Source organism: Polypterus senegalus, chromosome 5 (genome assembly GCF_016835505.1).
Source record: "Polypterus senegalus isolate Bchr_013 chromosome 5, ASM1683550v1, whole genome shotgun sequence".
NCBI classification, from domain to species: Eukaryota; Metazoa; Chordata; class Cladistia; order Polypteriformes; family Polypteridae; genus Polypterus; species Polypterus senegalus.
Window position 1 is genome coordinate 111668638 of NC_053158.1, and position 25236 is coordinate 111693873.

At 37.4% G+C, this 25236-nt stretch overlaps 1 protein-coding gene across 1 annotated transcript in view; it reads left to right on the forward strand.

The window, feature by feature from the left end:
* Positions 1-4168: 4168 nt before the first annotated feature.
* The window catches only part of agap3 (ArfGAP with GTPase domain, ankyrin repeat and PH domain 3), an 843333-nt gene continuing 822265 nt past the window's right edge, over positions 4169-25236 (forward strand). Inside the window, exon 1 of the mRNA XM_039753235.1 lies at positions 4169-5077. Coding sequence (XP_039609169.1) covers positions 4702-5077 — 376 coding nt within the window. The 5' untranslated portion in view covers positions 4169-4701. The remainder of the gene's footprint in view (positions 5078-25236) is intronic.

The following is a 25236-nucleotide window of genomic DNA, read 5'->3' on the forward strand; positions in this document are numbered from 1 at the left end:
CTTCGGGTTTGCAACCATCAGGTGATGGTCGGATCCGATGTCTGCTCTATGCTTGACCCTCACATTTTGAGTGAATTCCTTCAGAGTTGGTGGACCATGACATGGTCAATCTGGTTTCTCATCTGATGGTCGGGCGAAACCCATGTGACCTTCTTAAAGTGCTGGTAGTGGAAGAGGGTGCCTCCAATGGAAAGGTAATTGAAGACACAGACGTCTGCTAGGAGTTCTCTGTTTTCATTCATCTCTACCAGGCCATGCCTTCCTATTTCCTTTTATCTTCCTGTGATGCTACTGCCCACCTTGGCATTTAGATCTTACATGAGGATCAGCATGTTTTGCTTGGGTACATTGTTGAGGACAGACTAGAGCTGGTTATAAAAAGAGCTTTCTTCTTCTGCTCTCAATTGTTTGTTGGAGTGTAACACATTATGATGGATGCCTTTGGGAACCTGAAAAAGAACCTGGCTTAGATGATATGGTCTGACAATGGTTCCCACTCCATCAGGCTTCTGGCTTCTTCTTTTTACAGCATCATGATTACTCTGGCTTCATGGGGGATGTACTCTCCTTCCTTACCATAGTAGAGCAGTGTTTCTCCCATTTGCAGTTCCATCTGACCTCTGTGATAGACGGCCGGGGAGGCCCCACTGGGAGGCCAGGAGAAGCAGGGGACCGGGAGTGGGGCAATGCCTTCCCCAGGATGCAAGAAGGCAGCCATCCTGGATTGTGTGGGAGCCACGGAACTGGAAGGTTCAACCCTGTGGGGATCCGTGGCCATGACCAGGGTGCGGCGAAGGACTTAGGAGCCTTGTTTCTCCTGAGACATGAGTTTGTGTTTGGTTCCTGTAACAAAATCTTTTTTTACGTGTATGAGATATTAGCCCATTGCACAACCCCCACCCTGGAGGACCAAACTTGTTTGGCTTAGTTAAACCTGCCAGGAGTACAAGATTTCCGCCAAAATAGTTCTGGGGGTTACCAAGGTATTCAAGCTATCCCACCACATCAAGGCGGAGCACCATCACCATAGAGTGGGAAGCTCAGAACTATCAAATTGCTTTAACAGAGCTTCTGACTTTCTGTCCACTGCTCTATAAGATATTTAAAAAAACTGAAATGACTGAAGGAGAGAGACCATCTGGCTTGTCTAGCATTAAAGTGTTTTGCTGGTTTTAATTATGTAAGACTTTTATGATCTGTAAATTTGATAAATGGCTAATTAGACCCTTTAAGCCATTGATTCGATTTTTCTAACACAGGTTTATAGCCAACACTTCACAATTACTCATATCATACTTTTGTCCTTTTGGGGTTGTATAAGAAATAAATAGACTGTGAAAACAGAAAATAGGCTTGTCTGTTTGATGCCTCCACTTTGTTGTACCACAACAGAAGATAAAAAGAAATATGACAAAGGAGGACTGAGGTTGAACTTACTATAACTGGCAAACATTCATATAGCCACCATACAGTCAGGAAGCCAATTATCTACATGTCAAAATGCAGTGAGCTTGTGATACCTTGTAAATTTTAAACCATGGTGATAGGTTCTGAGGCTGTTATGTAATCAATCATGCCCTGTGACTCCTAGTCATGCAATCTGACATCCTCATGGTGACAAGATCCTGCAACTGCCTTCATTAATTCTGACATGTTCTCTGACTAGAAGTCGCATATGATGTAATGATATCTTCTCCCCTCTAACGAACATTTTGTCTTCCTCAGAATATGGTTTCCATATGTACTACCTCATTCATGCTGAAGTGACTAAGTGTTTGTAGTGAAATGATCTCCTCTGTATACAGTTTTGCAAAATCACTCTACACATGCCCATTTTAATTTCCATTGCTCAATCTTTATGCTGATGTCTGAATGGTATGCATCCATATTCAAAGCATTATAAGTTCCTTTGATATAACTAAATATATAATTTCCTGTTGCAGGAAACCTAGTTTTAGTCAGGCTGCCTTTTTTATTATATCCCTGCTACTACCTATTTTCACACAGATAAAATAACCCTGAAACCTTACACATTGTATTATACTTTCACCATTCATCTTTATGAAGTCTACCTCCAGGAGTTTAAGTAATCTACTGTTACATTTATAGTCCGACAGTTAACTGTTTTTGCACATTCCTTACTATTGTCTGTATTTGCTTCAGTTTTAGGTTGTTAGAATCAAAATTTAGTCAAAAGAACATTACATTATATGCAAATAATAAGAGCTTACATCTTTCATATCAGCGGTAGGCTGGCGCCCTGCCCAGGGTTTGTTTCCTGCCTTGTGCCCTGTGTTGGCTGGGACTGGCTCCAGCAGACCCTCATGACCCTGTAGTTAGAATGTAGCGGGTTGGATAATGGATGGATGGATATATGTCATATTTCATTAAAAGGACCTGTAACTACCAGAAACACAGAGGTATAAGTTAAATCTTTTTATAATGTTGCACAGTAATGTGAATCTCCACAATAAACAGTGACACCAAAACAAACTGATGTTGATTCTTCTTAAAGATGATTTTGAAAAAGACACCTGAACACTCTTTGATCTTTTTACTCTGATCCATTTTCAAAAATAACATACACATTTTTTAAATAAATGTGCCCATAAGAACATTTTCCTTGTGAATAAGATGCTGTACATAGTTTATCATGATAGAAAGAAAAAGCCAGTATAAAATTTAATATATTTGAAAATATTTGCAATTAGATATTTGCATAAACAACTAAATATATAATAATGGACAAATGATTTAAGAAAAGGTATTTGGGGGAAAACCATAGTACAAACAGCTACAGTGTGAAAAGTTCTTAAATCATAATGGATCGTGTCTAAAAAAATTAAGGTCATAGAGCAAAATGTTTACTTAGGAGAACAAAATAACAATTCAGGTTTTATATTTTTATTGATATCCAACACTTTGGTTAGTTCTGCTGCATAATACTTAGAATCTTAAATTCATATTCCAGCTTGGTCTCTAGCTGAGTGGAATTTCCATGTGTTCCATAAGTGTTTGTATGGTTTTCATCTGGGTTCCCAGTTTTCCTTATGCATAGTAGTTACGAGATGACTTTAATTTGACCTGATCTGAAATGAGTTAGGATGTGTAAATAAATTTACTTGCAATAAACTGTCCTGTGTGGTTCATGCCTTGTGCACTGTGCTGCTGGGCAAAACTCCACCTGTGACCCTTAATTGGATTAAGAAAGTTTAGCAATGGGTGGGTAGAATATTGAACAACAACAATAATATGTACTATATTCTTGAGGGTAAGTGTGCCCTGTGATTGACTGGTCCCCCTTGCAAGGCTCTTTTCTGCATTCTGCCCAGTAGTGCCAGGATAGGCTTCGGGCTCCCAGAATTCTGAATTGGGTTAAGAGTTTTAGAATGGTATAGTATTTCAGCCTAACACTATTATATTTTTATTATGCATACATTAATAACTAAAGTGTACAGAAAAGACAATTTGTTTTTATAAAGTTGATTTTTGTGGCATAGTAGTACAGTAGATCATGCTACTGCCTCATATATTCAGCATCCTGGAATTTAATTTTGTATCCAGTTGTTGTCTATGCGGAGTATGCACATTCTCTCAAAGTATGGATTGGTACTCCTCCAGAGTCTTTAGTTTTAATTCCACACCCTTAAAGTGAGAGTGTTAGGTTAATTTGCAATTGTAAATTGGCTCCAATATGAGAAAGTAAGGGTGTGTGCATTAGTGTGCTCTGTAATGGACAGGTTCCTACCTTACTCTGTTAGATTGAATTTTAGTATGAAAGGTTTTGCATAACATTAAATTAATTGTACAATTAGAGATACTGGCTGGAGCACTTACCCACTCATAATCAAACAATGAAACCTGTCATTTTGTTCCCAGCTCCTTGAAGAGCAGATTACACTGTCTACAAAGTTGCCGTCCTCATCTGTTTAATTGCTTTTAAAATAAATTTGAAATACAAACATATCTACGTCGAGCAATGCCTGATGTACCTGTACATATACTTCTAATTACTTTATTTAAACCGTTTTATAAACGATTACCTTTTTCACTCATTCATTCGCTCAAGATAGATAGATGGATATGGCAACAACAGCCTTTGATACCAGAAAAAAATTCACAATTACAGGGTGATTTATTTCACGGTATATTCTTATGTAAGAGGCAGGTATCAGGATGCGGCGCGGGTTTTCGCTGCTGCCCCCCGAGCTCTGTTGCGTGCGTGCTGATGTCAAGCCGTGCGGAGGAGGGGTGGGCCGAGGCTGCGAAAAGCTCCAGGCGGATTCAGTGGCCAATTTATTTTAGCGCAGAGCCGAGCGAAGGCATTGGAGCTGGGAGCTGTGCTTTATTTCATTGTCTGCGGCTGACAGCGAGGCGAAGACGAGGAAAACGGTTCAAACAGAGAAAATTCATAAAGAAAGCAAGCCAAGAGAAAGAGGACCGCTAGCAGTTGAAAAACGTGGTTCAATGTTCAAGTAAAATAAACACGGGGACCCGTTGGTGATGCAAACTGAGAAAAATGTACCGATACCAAGTTTTAATATGATCAAGGAGCGCTTTTTGTTCTACTTGTAGGAGAATCAGTGCTGCAGTACACCCCTTCTTCTCAAAACAACGAGGACCTTTTCTTTCTTTCAGTATTATTTAGAAAAATACTTGGTTCAACATTCATCTTGTTTTTCAGTCTTTTGCACAACCACGATGAATTTTCAGTCGGCCGTCCCAGTTCCAGTGTCGGTATCTGGACTCTCGCAGCAATCTCAGCCAGCTATGCCCACTCCCGGTACAGTGCCGGTCCCGGTGCCTCCTTCCTCCATCCCGTCACAATTCGGCTCTGGTCCGGCCTCCGGCACTTCAGCGGCTCCTCAGTTCGGCTCTGGTACCGTCTCCGGGACAGTTTCTCAGTCAGGACCGCCGGGCTCCCAATTCGTTTTGTCTAACTCGGCGGCCATCCGAGCTGAAATTCAGCGGTTCGAGTCCGTCCACCCAAACATATACGCCATTTACGACTTGATTGAAAGAATCGATGACCTGGCCCTGCAAAACCAAATCCGGGAACATGTAATATCCATAGAGGGTAAGTTGATATTACCTTTATTTAATGACGTTTTTAGCGAAGTATATGCTGAAGCAAATGCATACAGTATTTCGGTTTTGAAAGCAAATGGCTTTATGTGCTGTGGTGAAATGAATTGCGCTAAACAGACTGATAAAATAACAATCAAGTCATGCAGTAGCAGTATGAATTGTATAGAAAACAAAAGGCGGGTCTAACGAAAGGCGAGTGTGGGATGTGCCCCCTTGGTTTGCACAAATTTTCATGCAACTTTCACAAAAGCAACGCTTATGTGGCCTTTTCGAAGTAGACTTTTTTTTTTTTTTTGAAATGCTGGCAAATGTTTTCCCGAATCTTTGTCTTTCTGGTTTTATTTCATGTACACCAGATTTGATATTTGTGAAGAAGAAGCTAAGCGTGTACAGGTTTGTTTATTGTTGTGCCGCTGTCATCATGCATTATTACTTTCAAATTTGTAGTTACTTAACGGTATCTTCATAGACTGATCCCCACCCCGCAGTTCATGTGCTTTGTAGTTTAGTCTGCAGATCGGGTTGCTCAACAATATCGGCACAAATTTGTTTCAAGGAGTAGATGCTGAATCGAACGCGAGCCTTATTATTAATAAAATTAGTAGATAGACGTTTTCAAAGCAAACGACGCCAGGAAGTATTTTATTGTTTTTCCTCGTGATTTCTCAATGTATAACCTCTGGACCATCACTAGCCGCTAACGTATCATTAGAGTAACACAATTAATAGGTGAAAGCAAAATATATGCTGGTACCTGAAACCACAAGAGACCTGATTGTAAATCCAATTTAAGAAAATTGACCTTCTGTCATTTTGTAGTTTTTTATTTAATTTCTTTGTTTAATTGCACGTGAATTAACTGTGGCTGTCCTTTGCTTTCCGTTTGGTGCAGCGCGTGGACATGAAGTGCAGATGAATGTGAAAAATAAACGTAGCTAACATGGTAGTAATTCACAATATTTTAAGATGTAATAAGGTGTATGAGGTGAACACATCAAGTTCATAAGTGTGGAATAAGAAACTAGTATAAGTAGATGGATCAAAAATATCGGGAGTCAGCTGTTTTGAAATGCCTTCCATGACAGTAAACTTACATTAAGAAATTGGAAGATGCCTGGAATTTCATGTAGAACTAACTTAATACCTAACTGGCTTAGTTTTAAAAGTGTAATGCAATATTTTGTCCTAATGCAAGTAGTGATAGTAAATGGTCTTAATTTTATCCATATTTTAAGAAAAGGATTACAAGTACATCGTTCACTAATTTCCCAGACCAGCTTATTCCAAAGCTGTCTTCAAATATAGTATCTTTATTTTGATTAGTTTTCATGTGGTTATTAATTCATATAGCAAAACACTTCAAAAATATTAAGAAAAATTCTCAGACACATTAGTACATTTAAGTACATTTTATATCAAAATATCAAAGTGTGTTTCTGTGTTAATATAAATAACACCCAGTTTCAGAAGTTGGATTGATTAAAGGTATGCAGTGTCTGCTTTGGGTGAAGGTAATAGCAGTTTTAAATTATTGAACAGTATATTGTTTTAAGACTTCGCTTTTTTAGTGTAGTGTCACCTATGTTTTGAATATTTGTGCTTATTGTGGCTAATGGATAGAAATTTTAAATTTCTGTGATGGTCTGTCTTCAGAGACATTAAGTGTTCCTATGTGATTTGTATGTGTATACTCCCTGTGGATGGCTGAAATGGTGTAGGTGGTATGGGGGATTGTGATTAGGAGTTTAATGTACTAAAAAAAGTTAATGTTGACTGATTGTTTGTCATCATGATTGCTTATTACCTAGGAACATTTAGGAATAACATAATACCAAGGATTATTTGCTTATAATAGTGGAGATATGTGTGGCTGAGTTACATATTAAATAGTATTCCCCCAACTGAAATTAGTGTGTGGATGATACGAATAGTACTTTAATAGTTCATAAATAGCATGTGGAATCTTAAATTCTACATTGATAATATTTTTAAATGCCCCTCTCTCTGATCCTGGAAGTGATCATGTGCTTTTGGGTAATCCAATAAGCAAAATAACTTCTATTTTATATAGTAAACATCATTCAAAAATACTTTAAATGAACCGTTTAATGTTCCATTAATGTTACTGTATTAACTTTGACTGAACATTAAAATTTGTTTGCTTAAACTGTTCCAAAAGGGTTTGCAAATTTAATAAAAAGATAACCTGTAAACTCCTTGTATACAAAATTATACTATGAGATTTGTAATACATATATACAATTTAAATGAATTCGCTTGAGTTTAAAATGGTCATAAGAGTTAACATGTGCATCACTTTTTTTCTGGTCTAGACTTTCTACCTGGTTTTATTGCCGAAAACTGTATGTAGTATGTTAAGATACTTTTCTGGGATGAATGGATAGTGTTTTGTTCTTCCTTAAGTATTTTTGAGTAGAGAGAAGTCAATGAGAATTTTCTGTAAAACGTGCATCTTAAAGTAAATTGCAAGTTGGCTAGAAAATGTTTTGCTTGAAATGACATAAATATGAGTTTGCATTTTCTTGAATTTTATATAGTTAAAAGACATTAATATCAGTATGGAAAGAAACTAAAATCAATCTTCTGAGGTGTAGGTTTTATGAGGAAGTTGTAAAATCATAGTGCATTTTTTTAAAATATATTTATTGAAGTCTTTGCTAAAAGTATATATTAACTGGACAGTTGTCAACATAACTTTTATTGTGGTAATGTGTTATCATTTTGTTTGCATGAGAGCAAAATTTCCTCCTGCTAGATATATTTTCTGCACAAGCAGCATCTTGGTAAGATTCCATATATTACAAAAAAGAACAGGGTTGCTGCTCTGTAGAGTATATTTTTTCAGTAGATTTGGGTAATACATTTTGTGTGATGTCTTAGATTTAGTAAAACTAGCCACATAAACCGATTACTCAACCTACTCAAATATACAGTATTTGCCTCAAGAAACTGACTCACTGCAATATCCTTTCATTTGTTGATCTATCCATCATTGTTTTACATTTTGAGTCCCTTTACTGCAGTTTTTTTTCTAATTTTCCCCACATATCTTAACTGCAGCATATATCAATCATTTTTAAATGTGGGGGAAACAAGTGAGACTTTTAGGACAGCATCATATAATTTAAGGTGCTACCATAAGCCCCGGCTTTTACTGCATTCAAATTAGCATGGCTGAAATTGGGAGAGATGAATAATTTAATATAACATTATATATCCATATATCAAAGACGCCTTGGATTAATTGGAGACCCTAAACTGGTTCAGTATGAATGAAATTGTGTGTGCACTGGGATTGATTTGCATTATATCCAAGGCTGGAGGTTTCTGAGATAGTTTCTATATCTGCATAGCTCTGCAATAGACTAATCAAGTTAGGTTAAAAAAAAAAAAAGATCAATTCTATTATCGTTTTATGTTTCACTACATAATTGCAGGTGGCTCAGAGTCTATTCTAGCAGTATCAGCTGCAAATGAAGGAAGCAATGCACAAGGTGCCATTTCATTGAAGAACACACTTGTGTACTCACCCAAGCATGGTTACATCAGTCTTATTTATAGTTGCCAATAAAATTGGTAATCTCTCAATTGGAGTATGGTATTTAAAAACAGTGTCTAGAGTAAAGCTACATATTCACAGCAAGAATGTACAAATGCTTCACACACATTCAACATGTATAATATAATATGGTGGGACAGTGGTAGGATTGCATGCTATATGTGTACTGGAAAAGTACAAAAAACCTAAATATTAGTATGGTATGGTTTCAGCATTTTGAAATTTTTGATACTGGAAGTAAAGATCAGTTTTTCTCTCAATCCCCAGCCACCCCCTTTCCTCAATACCTGTTGTTGTAGTTGTGAGAAAATGTCAGTTTTGTGGACGTAATGAAACAAAACTACACTTCTAAACTGAAAGCTTCACTCTTGGACTTCACAGTGCACTCCACTCCTTGCTTCAATGAGATCTGGAATTCATGGGGAATCCCCCTTCCCAGTTACTACTTTGATGCAATCTGGTCTTCATAGCTATCAAGAGGGAAGTGGTGCACGGTGTGACATGGTGGTGCAGTACATCAGGGTGATGAGCAATTGCGCAGTGCACCAGGGAGGCTGGAGTAAGACGGAGTGTTTTGGAGTTATTCATAATTTGGATTATGAACCGTTTTCATAACAGTACTGAGATCTGAAAGCTGGTATCGCCACTGAAGTCAGTATTTTTGTACTGATCCAACACTAGGCAATTGTTAGTGTTGCTGTCTTGTAGGTCTTAAATCCTTTGAAATTTAATTTGGACACTGTATAGCGTGTGCACATTCATCCTTTTGCCTGCTTGGGTTTTTCTTGGACTGCTTGCTTCCTCATCTGAAAGAGTTATTTGTTAGGTAAAATGTCATCTCTATATTTGCATGGTGTGAATGAGGGTAGGAATGTGTATATGTATGTATGTATGTGTGTGTGTGTGTGTGTATGTATATGTATGTATATATATATATATATATATATATATATATATACATATATATATATATATATATATATATATATATATATATATATATATATATATATATATATATATATATATATATATATATATATATATATATATAATAATTATGGAATGCATGCCCCATGATAATCTGATGCTTTCTTCAGGGTTGGTTTGCTACATTATACCCAGTGCTGCCTGGAGTAGTCACCAATATCTGCGAACCCAAGCTCGATCAATGCAAATTTGGAAATGCCTTCTATATCTATACTTCTAATATGTTAAGACTTGTGTCTTAACACACTCAAAATCCCCAGTGGCTAGAACCTTAATCTTGGTCTTAATTGAAAGCTTAGAACATTGAACTTGGGGAAAACTGGAGGTCTGAGTGTTTCTAGTTATATATGGTCCCAATGATCCTTTACTGGAATTAGAGTGTTTGAACATAGATAGGATAGATGGATGGGTGAATAGATATATTAATTATAATCTTTTTTTGGCTATTGCTTGAACACTAGAATTTGAATGTCTCGTTATTTGTGTCCCATTTCTCAAGCTTACAAGATTTCTGTCATTTTGTGTTATTAGGTAAGCTGCAAATGTACAACCTTAGTAACCTTCGTAAGTAATATATTAAATTTTAGATTTTGAATTTTAAACTTCCATCTGTGCTTCTAAATTCTTAACCGGCTTATTTCAGTGTAAGGCGGTTGAAAAGTATAGCCTAAGTCTGTAGCATGAGGTGCAAGGCAGATAACTGCCTTCATCTAATGCATCCTAAACGAGACATACAAGCATACACTTGTTCATAACAGCTCAAATAACATGGCATGTATCTCTTTGAGATGTGGAAGGGAAAATGAAGAGATAATTCCATGCAGACTCTACAGATAAATACACTAATGAATAAATAGATACTTTATTAATCCCAAGGTGAAATTCACATACTCCAGCAACAGCATACTGATAAATACAGTAAATAGCAGGAAACTGAGAAGTCACCATGAATGATTTAACTCTTTGGTTTACAGTGTGCTAATACTAATTATAATTATAGTATTGGCTTATTCTTAATCATATTGATCTCTGTCTACATAACCAAATTTCACCTTATACATATAATAATATACATATGGAAAGAAGAAACTACTACATATTGCAAGGAGTAGTTCAATTGTAAGAATGGGATATAACTCATATTGACAAAAGAATAAAGAACATGACACAGTCATTTTGTTATCTTAGTGAATTTCTAAATGAAATTTGATGAGACCACAGCAGTTATTTTATAGGCCTTGATAACAATTCCACTTTGCTGCCTAAGAAGTAGAATATGAGTGGGAGGCTTGAAAGATTTATTTATTCATTATTATTTTTATGTTCTGTATTGTCTTGCTCATCTGTCAATTTTATGCTAGCAAACGTATTTATATTGCTTAACATACTTTGATTAAATATTGCAATCTGTTGTACACATGTACCTATAACATTCTAAAACATAAAAAGATAAAAGATTTTAAAAAATCTACTTGAATATGGAGACAGAGTAGACTTTTGTAAGTTCTTCTTTTGAGTCATTTGTTAAGTAACTTCATTATGTTCTTACCGAGCAGACTTTAAACCATCTCAAACCCAGAACAACTGGAGGGAGTCTAAAGCCTTGATGATGATGCTATAATTTACGAAGTAAAAACAGAGAGGGGTAGGCAAAAGGAGTATCAAAATAAATGCACATAATTTAAAAAAAAAAAAAAAGGAAACCCCTGTGGAGACAGTTAAGATATACCTAAGATGTCTAGTTGGAGGTCTTGTCCCTATATGGTACTCTGGGCACCAGATTTTACTTTACTTCTCACTGTTTTCTTTCCTTGTATTCACTTGCCACTGCCTCCTTCCAAATTATTACTTCCCTTTACTTACTCCCACCTCAACTCTCTCCTCGCATTTGTTTTTGGAATTGGCATCTCAGGCCTGGATTATTCTGCAGCCAGCATATGCCCCATATGTTTGCTGTAGCAGCAAATTCAGTGACCTAGAGGACCAGGGAGGCTTCCTGTAAACAACTGTCCAAACGAATGACTGACTGGCCCTGTCTTATATGTCAGTTACCATGTTTTTAGGTCAGTATAACAGAAAATAAGAACTACTTTAAGAAGAAAACATTTAAATAGTTGTGATTTAATATTTTGACGTTTTTCAAAAATTTGGGGTTGTTTCACATATAAGTTTGTGGTAATTTGTCAAAGATGATATATAATGGAATGTGAAAGAAACCAATTATATGTATTTTAATGTCTTTAATATTGAATAGGTTATGTGATGAGAAATTAATAGGATACAAGAATAATCAAATACTGACTGTATGTACAAATATTTTTCTTCTACGTCTCTTGCTGTGTAGATACAGCATTTTCTTCAATTTTTTGAAATTGTAGTATGAAGTGTTAAGAGCTGGCATAATTATATTATTTATTTACTAAAATCTATTACAGTTCCTGCTGCAGAACTGATAGAACTGACAAGCCACAATCTGATTTGTCTTTTTTTATTTTTGTTTTGTTTTTACGTTTCTTCTTTTGGCATTTATTTTTTCTACATTTTAACTGTGAGATAGTGTTACCTCAAACTGTAAGAATGTGACTTTATAAAGCCACATTATTTATGTTTTCACACATTCAACTGCTGAAGAATCATATAGATTTAAAGAAAAAGCAATTTCAAATTCAATAGCGCATCACTAGGCCCAGTTAGCAGCAGCACCACACACAATAATTTAATGACAATTGAGCTTTTTACTCACTTTCTAGGAAAACAGTTTTTGCAAGGAGAAATCAATGCAAACTAAATGCTAAACACCGTAACACTGGCAGTTTTTAGTTTTTTCACTTTTCATTGGACAGGACACATGTAAAGCTTAGAATTCTAGAGGGTGGCCCTGAACAAGAGTAAGTGTATCATATACAGTACTTAAATTTTTTATACTGTGATGTTTTAAAAATTGTGCCATCTAAACAAAACTAGTTCTTCATAGTATATTGTTTTGTATTATTAAATAATTAAGCTCAAATTTAACAATGCCACTGCTTGTTTTGCCATGAGAAACCAGAAATCAAATAGACTAACTTTTTGTTATTATTAATCTTCTGATTTTTATTTAACATTTTCTTTTAACCTGCTTTGAAATACAGTATGTATTTAACTAAGACATAGGTATATCTTGATGCAACAGTCATTAACAACTTTTCAGATTTATTTTGTCTTTATATTAATACACTTCAGCTGTTTCTTTTCTTTTGAAGATTTGCTCCTCTCAAGATTTTCTCAGTTTTTTCCTTTATTAATTGAAATCAATCTCATAATTTCTCCCTTGTTTTTCAATAGTACTACTGTGACATGGGCTCAAAATTGCATATCATAACTGAATGTAATTTCACAAGTTCTTCATGTATCTTAAACATAATGTTAATCTCTCATTACTTGCACTTTTTGGTGTAATATGGAGCTGTGGGATTGACAGGTATTTTGGGCTAATTCCACACAACAGTAAATTTGTGTCTCACTTGTCTCTTTTCAGAGAGTTGTTATCAACATATTATAAAACCTTCATTTAAAGTTCTATATAATTTTGAATTGGGTAAAAAGATTGAGGCAAGAAAAAAAAAATCATTCCATTTTACTTTTTGAGGGATGTGTTGGCAGGTTGTAGAGATGGAGAAATTGGGCCACCCTAAACCTTTTGAATCAAGCCTGTCAGTGGTGTCCCATATAGTGCTTTTGGGCCTTGACGTAAAAACCTACATGGTGCTGCCATATGGGATTACCATTTATAAGACAGGATGGGTGCCACTTGGGTAACAGACAGAAATGAAGTACAGTATATCCAGGAATATGTGGGGGCAAAAGAGAAATACAATCAGCAGTGCTGCTGTCCCACAGATCCAGTGTCCCGGGTTTAAATTACATGCTTAGCCATTTGCACGTTATCTACTGTGTCCATGTTACTATTGTAAAGCATTCTGAGCTACTTTAATATATTTCAGTGCTTTCCAAATGTTGTGATTATGTCTATGTGCAGTTTTCCTCCCACACCCTCAACTATGTGTATAGTAGGTTAATTGGTGGTTCTAATTTGGTCCTTAATGAGTTTAAGTATGGGTGTTTGTGTGTGACTGGTGGCCCATCCAAGGCTGTTTTTCTACCTTGTGTCTGTTGGGTCCAAGGTAGTTTCTGGGGCCCAACATAATGCTGAAATGAACTGAAAATGTTTGGAAATATTTTGTTTCTTTATTTGACTAGTATTTTAAAATAGCAGATAGATAAGGATAACAAATCCTCTTAATAGGTAGGTGAAGGATGTTTGCATCTGTTTTGGACCCCCAAAGCCATGCATAACAAAGCTAGCTGGAAGTGTTAAAAGTTGGACCATCTATGCTGAAACAGAGGGAAAAAAAAAGAAAAATGTCTGCTCAAACATTCCGCACACACCTTAAATCTGCTGATTTCAGACTGTGTTGACAAATATGTTTCTATTTCTATGATGTAATCAAATAAGCTACTACTTCTGCTGAAATCATGCTTTAGTACATGGTAATTCTGTAGTGTTTCAGGTTGTTGTAAATAAGTAAATATAGCCAGTAAGTAAAAGTAAAACAAAATATTGACTAGTGCTAACCAGTCATTTATTTTCTCAGTCAGTCTGTTTGACCTGAAAATGGAGTCCACGCAGCTTTGTAATGTATACATTAGTGGTAGTTATTCAATTTTAGGGTTTGTTTAATCTTCACGCTCAAAACGTGTATGCGCACGCATCATGGCTGCCATGTGTACCCAGCGTTAATTTGACACTTCCTCTGAGCAGGGGCCTCATGTAAACGGTGCTTATGCACAGAAATGTTGCATATAAACGTTTCCACGCTCAAATCGAGATGTATAAAACCTAAACTTGGCGTAAAGCCGTGCACATTTTCATGGTAGCTCCAGCCCTGCCGTACGCAAGTTCTCCGCTTAGTTTTGCAAACTGGCGGTACCCAGCGTCAAAGCAGTGCTACTGTTTGTGTGTGTTTACCCTTTCTTTTTTAGATCCACATCCCTGACACGGCTTTATACACTGAAAATAACTGCATATTCTTTGTTAGTTTAAGGCACAGGTGTCGAACTCCAGGTCTAGAGGGCCGCAGTGGCTACATGTTTTCATTCTAACCCTTTTCCTTATCAGTGACCTGTTTTCACTGCTAATTCACATTTTAATAGCCCTGTTAGAAGGATTCAGTCCTCTGAATTGATTTGTTTCCTCATTAAAATGCAGCCAAACAGAAATGAGATGTGAAATGAGGCAACAGATGACCAGCTAAACTAGGGTTTCAAACTCCAACCAGTTTCTTAATGAGAAGGCAATTCTTGCTATTAAACTCTTTTAATTTATTTCCAAAGCTTGTTGTTGCTCTCATTCTGCCACAGCTGACATTTCCAAAACTGTTGATTTTCTGTTTTTCATAAGAACATCGTCAAAGTGTTTTGGTGAGTTGAGAGATCAACCTTACTGAGACCTTCACCTTTCTTTATTGTCAGATATTGTGTGATGTGGCGGCTTGTTTTGTGTCTCATTATTGTTTGGCTGCTAATTAAGGAAAAAGAAACAACTAAAGGGCCTGAGTCAAGTTAATTAAATGAAGTAATTAGCTGCAAAAACTGGTCACTAATTAAGGAGATGGTTAGAATGTATACCTGCAGCCACTGCGGCCCTCCATGACTGGAGTTTGACATCCCTGGTTTAAGGCATCTGATTGTAATTAACCTGTAATAATATAATGGTCCAGGGAATAGCCAAAGTATTCCAAATACCATAGGTGCTTTAGCGTTGTTACTCTTGCTGCACCTTCTTTTTCTTCTTTCAGCTGCTCCCATTAGGGGTTGCCACAGCGGATCATCTTTTTCCATATTACTCTCACTGCACCACTCAGAGTATTTGTATCACTATATCTGAGTGGTGTGACAGATAGGGGGCACTGTCGTCCCCTTGAACCCTCAGACAACACGTCAGACACCAGATAAGTCAGAAATTAATTAAATTTCATAAGTTGTGCACAAAGCACCTCCACAGTAATAATAACAATAATCCATACAATAATTACAATCCTCCAGTCCCAACTTGGCTCCATCTGCTGGGGCTTCCCAGAGGGCTTCTTTTCTTCAGCCTGGGAGTACGTCATTTCCTCTGTCCCCGTGACTGGGAAGTACTTCCGGGCTGTACGGAAAATACAAGTCCCTGAGCCTCTCTGCAGTGTCCCCTGGTGGCCTCCACGGTATCCAGCAGAGCTGTGAATTAAAACTCCAAGGTCCATGATGCCGTGCTGGAATTCAGGACACCTCTATGTTGCAGGGAGGGCTCTATCTGGCGGCTTGGGGGTATTGGCCGGGATAAACTGCCGGCCCTATACCACAGTGGGGAATCTCAGATTTACAGCATCAAGCACACACTGCCTCAGCCATGCTGTCTATTGAACTGTTCTCACACGGCAAACAGTTCAAAGCCTTTCCTGTATGGACCTCGCAGTTCAGAAACAGTTTTATCCCAAGAACTATAAACACACTCAATCAGTCCATCAAGTGCTCCTTGCAGAACTGTGTGTACTTATTAGTACAGTCACCTCACTGTAAACTTGCAATACAGTTATAATATTGCACAACCTGAGCCACTTTATAAAGCGTGTATTTACATATGATGACGATATCATTTTTAAGATGAAATACAGCAAAATCTATACTAATAAAAGGCAAAGCGCTCACTGACTCACTCACTCACTCACTCACTCATCACTAATTCTCCAACTTCCCGTATAGGTAGAAGGCTGAAATTTGGCAGGCTCATTCCTTACAGCTTACTTACAAAAGTTAAGCAGGTTTCATTTCGAAATTCTACACATAACGGTCATAACGGTCGGCAACGTCCGCCATGTTGAACTTTCTTATTTATGGCCCCATCTTCACGAAATTTGGTAGGCGGCTTCCCTGTGCTAACCGAAACCGATGTACATACTTATCTCGATGTTGTGACGCCACTGTCGGTCGCCATATTGAACTTTTCAACGTCACTAATTCTCCAACTTCCCATGTAGGTAGAAGGCTGACCCCATCTTCACGAAATTTGATAGGTGGCTTCCCTGCGCTAACCAAAACCGATGTATGTACTTATTTCGGTGGTATGACGCCACTGTCTGCCGCCATATTGAACTTTCCAACATCACTAATTCTCCAACTTCCCGTGTAGGTAGAAGGCTGAAATTTGGCAGGCTCATTCCTTACAGCTTACTTACAAAAGTTAAGCAGGTTTCATTTCGAAATTCTACACGTAATGGTCATAACGGTTGACAACGTTCGCCATGTTGAACTTTCTTATTTATGGCACCATCTTCATGAAATTTGGTAGGCGGCTTCCCTGCGCTAACCGAAACCAATGTACGTACTTATGTCAGTGGTATGATGCCACTGTCGGCCACCATATTGAACTTTTCAATGGTCTTTGTTACTTATGGGCCCATCTTTAAGAAATTTGGTATGCGGGTTCCCAAGGCTAACTGAATCCTACTTACGTACATATATACGTCCATAGCCTGCAGCTCGGTCACCGTGTGAAGCGGCATTGCGTCCCCCATCCCAATGCCTCCCACGTTGTTGGCTGCCTGCCTATATAAGGCCGTCCGTCGCTCCAGTCTCTACATTCCCTTCCTTGCTTCGCCACGGGATTCACGTCTCCCTGCTGATAACTGCAGCCTTTTTATTTAATCCACGGCTTCTCCGCTGTTTTATTGTTCATTTATTACGATTATAGTTATTGTGTAGGTATTTTAGACTTACTTTACATTGTTCAGGTACACATTTCCTTTATCATTCCAACTGTACCCCCATTAACATGTCTATTGAGGTGATCACCATCGATCAAAGAACTGTCACTTACCGAGTGGTTTCCATGCCCGGAGGTGGCACCTACCTTTTCCATTCTCTTTGTTACATATTGCACGGCCATATCAGGCTCACTCTTGATATCCGGAGGAACATTGTGTCTTGTGTATTGAATGACTGGGACAGGTTCAAGGTGTGGACTGATGACGGTACAGGAGATAATTATACTACACAGGGGCACTATAAGAGTGAAATGCTTAAGCCCTTCACCAATGGATCTGCATGTAAGTTGATGGCTGCCGCTGAATTGTTCGGTTGTCGCTTTCAAGTGTACCGAAATGGCCAAATATTTTACACCTTTCGACAACCACCAATGCCTGTTAAACATCTTAGATTCACGGGTGACGATTTCAGTAGTGGACACTTTGATGTTTATGAATGTTTAAACTCTCAAAAGCTGGATGTGAAGTTATCGATGAAACCGGTTGTATACTTGCAACGCTTGACAGATGCCGAATGTCTCTCCAACACAAGTCCTACAAATACTGTCGTAATTGAAACAAACCATGAAACTCAAACCGATTATGACAGCAGCAATCCAAGCTGTGAGATTTGAAACAAGATTACTGTTCACATGGCCAACTGTACGTTGCATGCTCAAGAGTAAGCTCAGCGCACAGCTTGGTCATATTACAACCGGAGGGCCGAATTCACAATGTGGTATACAAAGAGATCCTTAACAAATAATTATTGGTATATTTTCCCTCAGTTTAAAAAGGTTTAATTTTATTCTTAATAAAAATTTTAAGGCTGTACTTCGCCGCTGCGAAGCGCGGGTATTTTGCTAGTATGTTTATATTATACAGATAAAACTTAAACTTAATTTAAATAATCTATATTGTTAATAATTAAACATGTGAGGACACAGTCCCGTAGTGGTAGCGAGGAGCTGGCGCTCTGTTCACCGATTGTTCCTGCCTCACTTTGTATTGTTGCTGGTGCTGGCGCGACACTGGAAGGATAGATGGATAGAATAATTAAACATGTACTACGAAGATATTTCAGTGTTCTGTAAAAGTTTTGAAGAATCTGCGTTCTAAGCTTACAGATGGCTTAACCTCTATTACAGATCTGATTGTGTGGCAATTGGGTATTTGGAGAAAGAAAAGTAAGGACAGGAATTGGAGGTTAGTATGCTCGAAAGAGACAGTACTGCTTTCATAAATTATTTTATCGAAAGTTGCGTATGGCGCAGCAAGCATCTTGCGTGAGACATGAACAGTCACTGCGCCACAATGTTCCCATGTTTAATAACATGCTTTAATTCCTATCATTATGAAAATGATATCACATATACATCTCAGTATTTTAATTATTCAGTGAGCTATAATATTACGAATGTAATGGATTCTGTATTCTGTTGGAGGAAGAGAAAGCCCGAAAGTAGGTAGTGATTATCTTGCACAGAGCGCACAGAAGATCAAATATAAAAAAAAAAGCATTTTAGCATGTTACTTTAGTTACGATGGAATTTGAGAATATAGAAAATGAAAGGATTTTAAGATGAAGTTTATGATGTTCTACTTTAATGAAAATCTATGTGATTAAAGTGGAAATTTCAAGATTAAAGTTGACATTTCCGTTCTTTTTTCCCCCAATGTGTATCTCCCCTCTCTGTACCCTAATAAGATTTCATGTGACACATAGACGGTGGGCTACAACTCGCCTTTTCACGGCGACTTTGATATGTGACAACTTCTTTTTTTATTTCGGGAACTCTGCGATTTTGTGAACTTGAGCTTCCAAGTCTCTCCGACATGCTATGTCAATCGATCAACTTCTTTTTGTTATTTATACCACTCTTTAAACCAACTAATAGTATGTTTTTCCTTGCCTCCACTTGGTATTCGCTGAAATTCTTCTATTTTCCCTTGTGCTTTTGCCATTGTCTTTTCACAGAAAGCTGAGCCTAAGGGCTATTTATATTAATTAGCATATTCAAAGGCTTAATTCTGGGAGGGGTTGGGGCGGGACAGCGGGCGCATGCACATGCGTTACTTTTCACGCTGACCAGGATTAAAGTTGCAGAAAAACGTGGAAGTTGGTGTTCACACAGAATTATGCATCTGGATTTTTTTGTATGTACGAACATTTCTGCTTTTGTGCTTAAGCCATGTTATAGTGTGAGTTCTACGCACGGCTTTATACATGAGGCCCCGGGTCCTTAGAAATTAACGTGACACATGCGCGAGTTGCAGTACCAGGAAAATGTCAGGGGGCGCAGTGTGATAAAAGTTGGAATGTGACGTCAGAGTCTCTGTTTACTATCTACATGTGACAGAAAGATGCTATGCGGATCCTCCGGGATCAATGTGCACACTTAGATGTTTGATGAATGGTTCGATGTAGTGAATCAAAATGCCAAGATACAGATGTATTCGTGGTGCTTTTATATTCAAGCGTCGCATATTCCAAATTGTAATGACATGATACATTTTAAAAATCTTAAATACCATCTTTTATGCCTTCTTTTTTTCTGGGGCTTCCTCCTGACTTCATAGCAGCTGCAAACAGCAATAGATCACCACACAGAACACATTAAATGTATGATATTCCAACTCTCTGCACATTTAGAATCATTAGATTTATACTTGATATAACTTTCATGATGAAATGCATTAAACTATGTATGTTACATTTTACAGAAAAATTGTTAATTTCGTTTAAATGATGAACACTGTTAATAATTACACACATAATGGTGACACGATGGCGGAGCGTTCGGTGCTACTGTCTCACAGGGAGTCGCGTTGCTGGTATTCCCTGCCTGGAGTTTTCATGTTTTCCTGCTGGGTTTCCACAGTGTGTTCTGGTTTCCTTCCAAAGATTTGCAGATTTAAAATGACGCTAGTGTATGTGTGAGTGCTTGTATTCACCTTGTGATGAGCTGATGCCTCGTCCAGGGATTGTTTCTGACTCGTGCCCAATGCTAGCTGGAATAGACACATCCCTGGATTGATGAATTTAATCATTAAACATCCTTTTCAGAGATATTTCGGTAAGGTGTTATCGGAATTTAATGGGTGTTCCAGGCAATTCACAACATAGTGAAGCCAAACCTGTTCTCACCGTGATAATCTCGCACTGCCACCTGGTGGATTCCTCCAGATTTACATAAAGTATGTGCACAAGTATAAACAGTAAAATGCTTGCATAGCAGGAGCATCCCCTGGAGCATGTGTTGTGTCGCGTGAAGTATAAACCCGGCCTAAATCTACATGCCTGCACAAAGGAACAATAGCACCTCATCTGTGGTCTTTTAAAGTTGAATTCTAGAAAGCAACTGATTAAAATGCTCCATTATCCCATTTGTTATTAATCTTGTAAGCAATCTTTATTTGAATCAATATTCCCAGACCTATGGTCCCAACATTTATTGGTCAAGTTTTAATTTTGATTTAATTTTTTCAGGCACTAAGTATAATTTAATATCATGTGTTATGCATACAATGGTAATAATTTTTATAAATTTTTGGTTTTTGCTTACTCTGTTTTAATGTGATGCACTGGTCTCTCTGTAAAAAATTCACCTTATAAGCCAGCTTTCACCTCTTTTAACAATAAAAATATGAATTGCTTTGAACCAAAAATAGTTTTATGCTGCTTTAGGTTGGTTGGAATGTTTCTTACAAATTTTGCTTTGATATTCGTCTCCACAACCAGCTTATCCCCACCCTAAAAGATCAAATGTTAGTGAAGTGCTCCAACCTCCTGTATCCAGCAGGGGTCACTAGCTCATTTGTTGGAATAAGTTTTTTTTGTAATTGCGGCATGCTGTATAACCTGAAACTATACAGATATGATATAAAAACTCCTCCCTTAGTGATATGGTGGTAAGAAATTACATAGAGGAAATAACTTAGCTTTCTTTAATGACGGTTTATGCAGCATAACAGACGAAGGAAGCCATGACAAGACCTTTGGGAATGGGGGCCTGATGTGTAGAGTCTGCCATTTTCAGCACTGCATTGGAAGGATTTTCCAGATCAGATGACGGTATCTCCCATCCATCCGTCGACTTCAAAGGTATGCCGGGCAATGTTCCAAGGCTTTATACTCTTTCTTCATGTGCAGGCCCCCACTTCGGTGAATCATGCCATTCCAAACAAGGAAAAGGGGATACAGTTTCATTCTGACTTTGACACACAAAAATAGTATACAATGCCCATTTTGCAGTTGTCCCTGTCTTGTCTTCTAATGCTTACCTAGCAGTTCTAAATGAGGAGCCCCTGTACTAAATCTGTGTCCACTGTGCATGTCAGTAGAAAGAAAAGTAGAGATTTATAAAATATTTTTGTACAGAGGACAGTGACATATTAAACTTATGTAACAACCCCCTCTTGCCTAATATATGTCATATAAAAGTAATAATGAAAGGCGAGAAAGAACAAGATGCCGACTAAACAGAGTACTGCAAGAAATTTGCTTCCACTTCAAGCACTGAGACATTGTGTGTAGTTCACAATATTATTTCTTTTCACCTATTTTTTACTGTACACATCTTAAAACATTCATTTCATTTTAAGTACCATGTGCAGTAAATGTGTACCCTATAAAAGTCAATGCTTTATGCAATTAAGTAAACCACAATTTAGTGTATATTGCTTTTGATCTAAACCCTCCAAAACTTGATGGCACATGATTACAGATCAAAGACTTACATGCAAATACCACCATTTTTACAGAATGCTCTATAGGGTGAAATTATATTTATACCCCATTTTTCTAATATTTTTATTTATTACCTGTTTGAACTCTAAAGAGTTATTTGTAAAATTGTGTTTTCATATGACCATAAACAAAAGCCAAGATCAATCCCTGGGAAAAGCAAGAATTAATCTATAGCTCAGATGTTTTTCGCATGTAACATGTTAAAGAGTGAGGAGCTCCAGTGAACTAATAATAACTATATGTACTTCTGATTAACACCACTATGCACCATTGTCTTAAAAAAAATCAAAGCTAGTATTTTCATAACCACACTCATAGTAGGACAGTTTAAGAGTCCTCGTTTGACATGTTGTGTCCTTGGAGAGTGGTAGGAAGTGGGAGCCTCATGAGAAAATCAATATAAACTTTATAACAATGTATGTGTAGTGCCCCAACCCAGGATCAAATACTGTGATATTTGCAGTTTAATAGTGTAGAAATACCTATTGTTCAACTGTGACAACCCTCCACTTTCTACAAATAGGTAATTTGAACAATTTTATTTAAAATTGAGACAAGTTTCAACAATTTCTAAATCCATTAATACTTCATTTTCAGAGTTCAGAAGTGGCAGACCATCCAGCAACACATAAAATGGCCACATTAACTGATAATATGATGAATCTTAATCCAAATTATTAATTTACCCAGCCAACTGCCAAAAGGTTGGTGTCTCAGAATCTGTTCCTGATTGTATGTTTAACTTGTAGGGTGTGTTGTTTGTTGAGCAAGACTTTTGCCTTTCATCTCCTGATACTCCCAGGATAGTGTCCTGTCTCTTTGAACCTTAAAGGGGAATAAGCAAGTTTGACAATACATGCAAGGATATATGTACTGGAAGTGAGGATGTGTGTCCATCATCCTCTTACCACCTTTGTAATTTGTGATAAAGAACTATACACATCTTATTTCTTCATTATTTCTGATTTTCTATTTAACTGCCATTTCTTGTGAATAAAGGCACATGCTACAGTATATATTTAATTTGTAGCCTTGTTTTGCTTTTATAAATGTTTCTTAAAACAGCAAAAAGCCTGTTTTGTGAAACCAACTTTTTTGTAAATTTAAAGATGCCACTACAATTAACATAGCACATGGCTTGAGCAATTGCCATGGTTATGAAATATAACCTTTACTTCTCAGCTAAAACATATTATGATTGTAGACTTTTGGTGTGGTTTTGTGGATGGGAGAATATGTCTTTTTAGATTTTGGTAAACCTAAACAGTTTGCAAATAATTTTTGTAATATTATATTTTATGCCTTCTCCACCATTTTGTGTAAGGCCGGAGTTATACTTCACGCGACGCATGCTGCAGCGGACGCTCCTGCTACGCAAGCGTTGTAGTGTTTATACTTGCGCGCGTACTTTACGGAAATCTAGAGGAATCCACCAGGTGGCCGTGCGAGATATAAACATGGTGAAAACAGGTTTGGCTTCTCTGTGTTGTGAATTGCCTAGATCACCTATTAAATTCTGATGACATCTTACCGCAATATCTATGAAAAGAATGTTTATTGATTAAATCCATCACTCCAGGGATGTGTCTATTCCAGCACGCATTGGGCATGAGTGAGAAACAATCCCTGGACAAGGCCTCAGCTCATCGCAAGGTGAATACAAGCATACACATACACTGGCGTCATTTTAGCTGCACTAAATCCCCAAATCTGCATTATCTGTGGAAGGAAACCGGAGCACAGTGTGGAATACAAGCAGGAAATAACAGCAACATAACACCTTGCGAGACAGCAGTGCTACTGCTCCGCCACCGTGTAAGCCCCATGTGTGTAATTATTCCCCCCATGTGTGTAATTATTTACAGTATTCATTATTTAAATGAAATTATATGTAAAATGTAACATACACACTTTAATGCATTTCATCATGAAAGTAATATCAAGTATAAATCTAAAGATTCTAAATGTGCAGAGAGTTGGAATATCATACATTTAATTTGTTCTGTGAGATAATCTATTGCTGCTTGCCGCTGCTGTCAGGTCCAAGAAGCTTGTAGCGATTAAAAACTGGGATGATGTTTACGATGGTCTGCTTTAATGATAATGTAAACTACGAGGTTAAAGTGGACATTTCGAGATTAAAGCCGAAATTTCCACTTTAATCACAAAATACATGTTTTCACTTTGTCCTTTATTTTTTCTCAGTGGCTCAAATACAGCACTATACATTATGTTGCTGTTGTGAAGTTGCAGAAAAAAAAAAAGATGAAACAAAAGATGGTATGTGAGACTTTTAAAATGTATCGTGTCATTACAATCAGGAATATGTGACGTTTGAATATAAAAGCACCACGAATGCATCTGTATGTCGGCATTTTGCTTCACTACATCGAACCATTCATCAAACAGCGAAGCACTCACATCGATCTCTGTAGGATCTGCATAGAGTCTTTCTGTCACATGTAGATGGTAAACGGGGACTCTGATGTGTCATTCCGACTTTTAGCACACTGCCCCCCCTGACTTTTTGCTGGTACTGCAACTTGCGCACGTGTCGCGTTAATTTCTGAGGACCTGCTCAGAGGACGCGTGAAATCAATGCTGGGAACACGTGGCAGCCATGACGCGGGAGCGTACGCGTTCTGAGTGTGAAGTATAAGCCGGCCCTAAAAGTTATTTTAGTTATTAAAACTGAATCCCTTTTCATCATGACCTCCTCATGTTAATTTAAACTCCTTTAAAAGTGACACTGAACCAGCACCCTTCTTGAGTGAGCAGTAATTGTAATTAATATGTCCCTGTCAATATGCCATTCCACTATAGTAGATATGTGCATCATTAACCTTAGCTTCAATAGTCCAGACTATTTTTTTTTTCTGTGGGTATTTTCAAAATATGGTCTTTCTTTTGAAAATAATCTGTTTTCTGGTACTACTTTGTCATTACACATTAAATGTGCATTGTTTGTAAAGATAGGTGTAAAATATTGATAGTGTACTGTATTT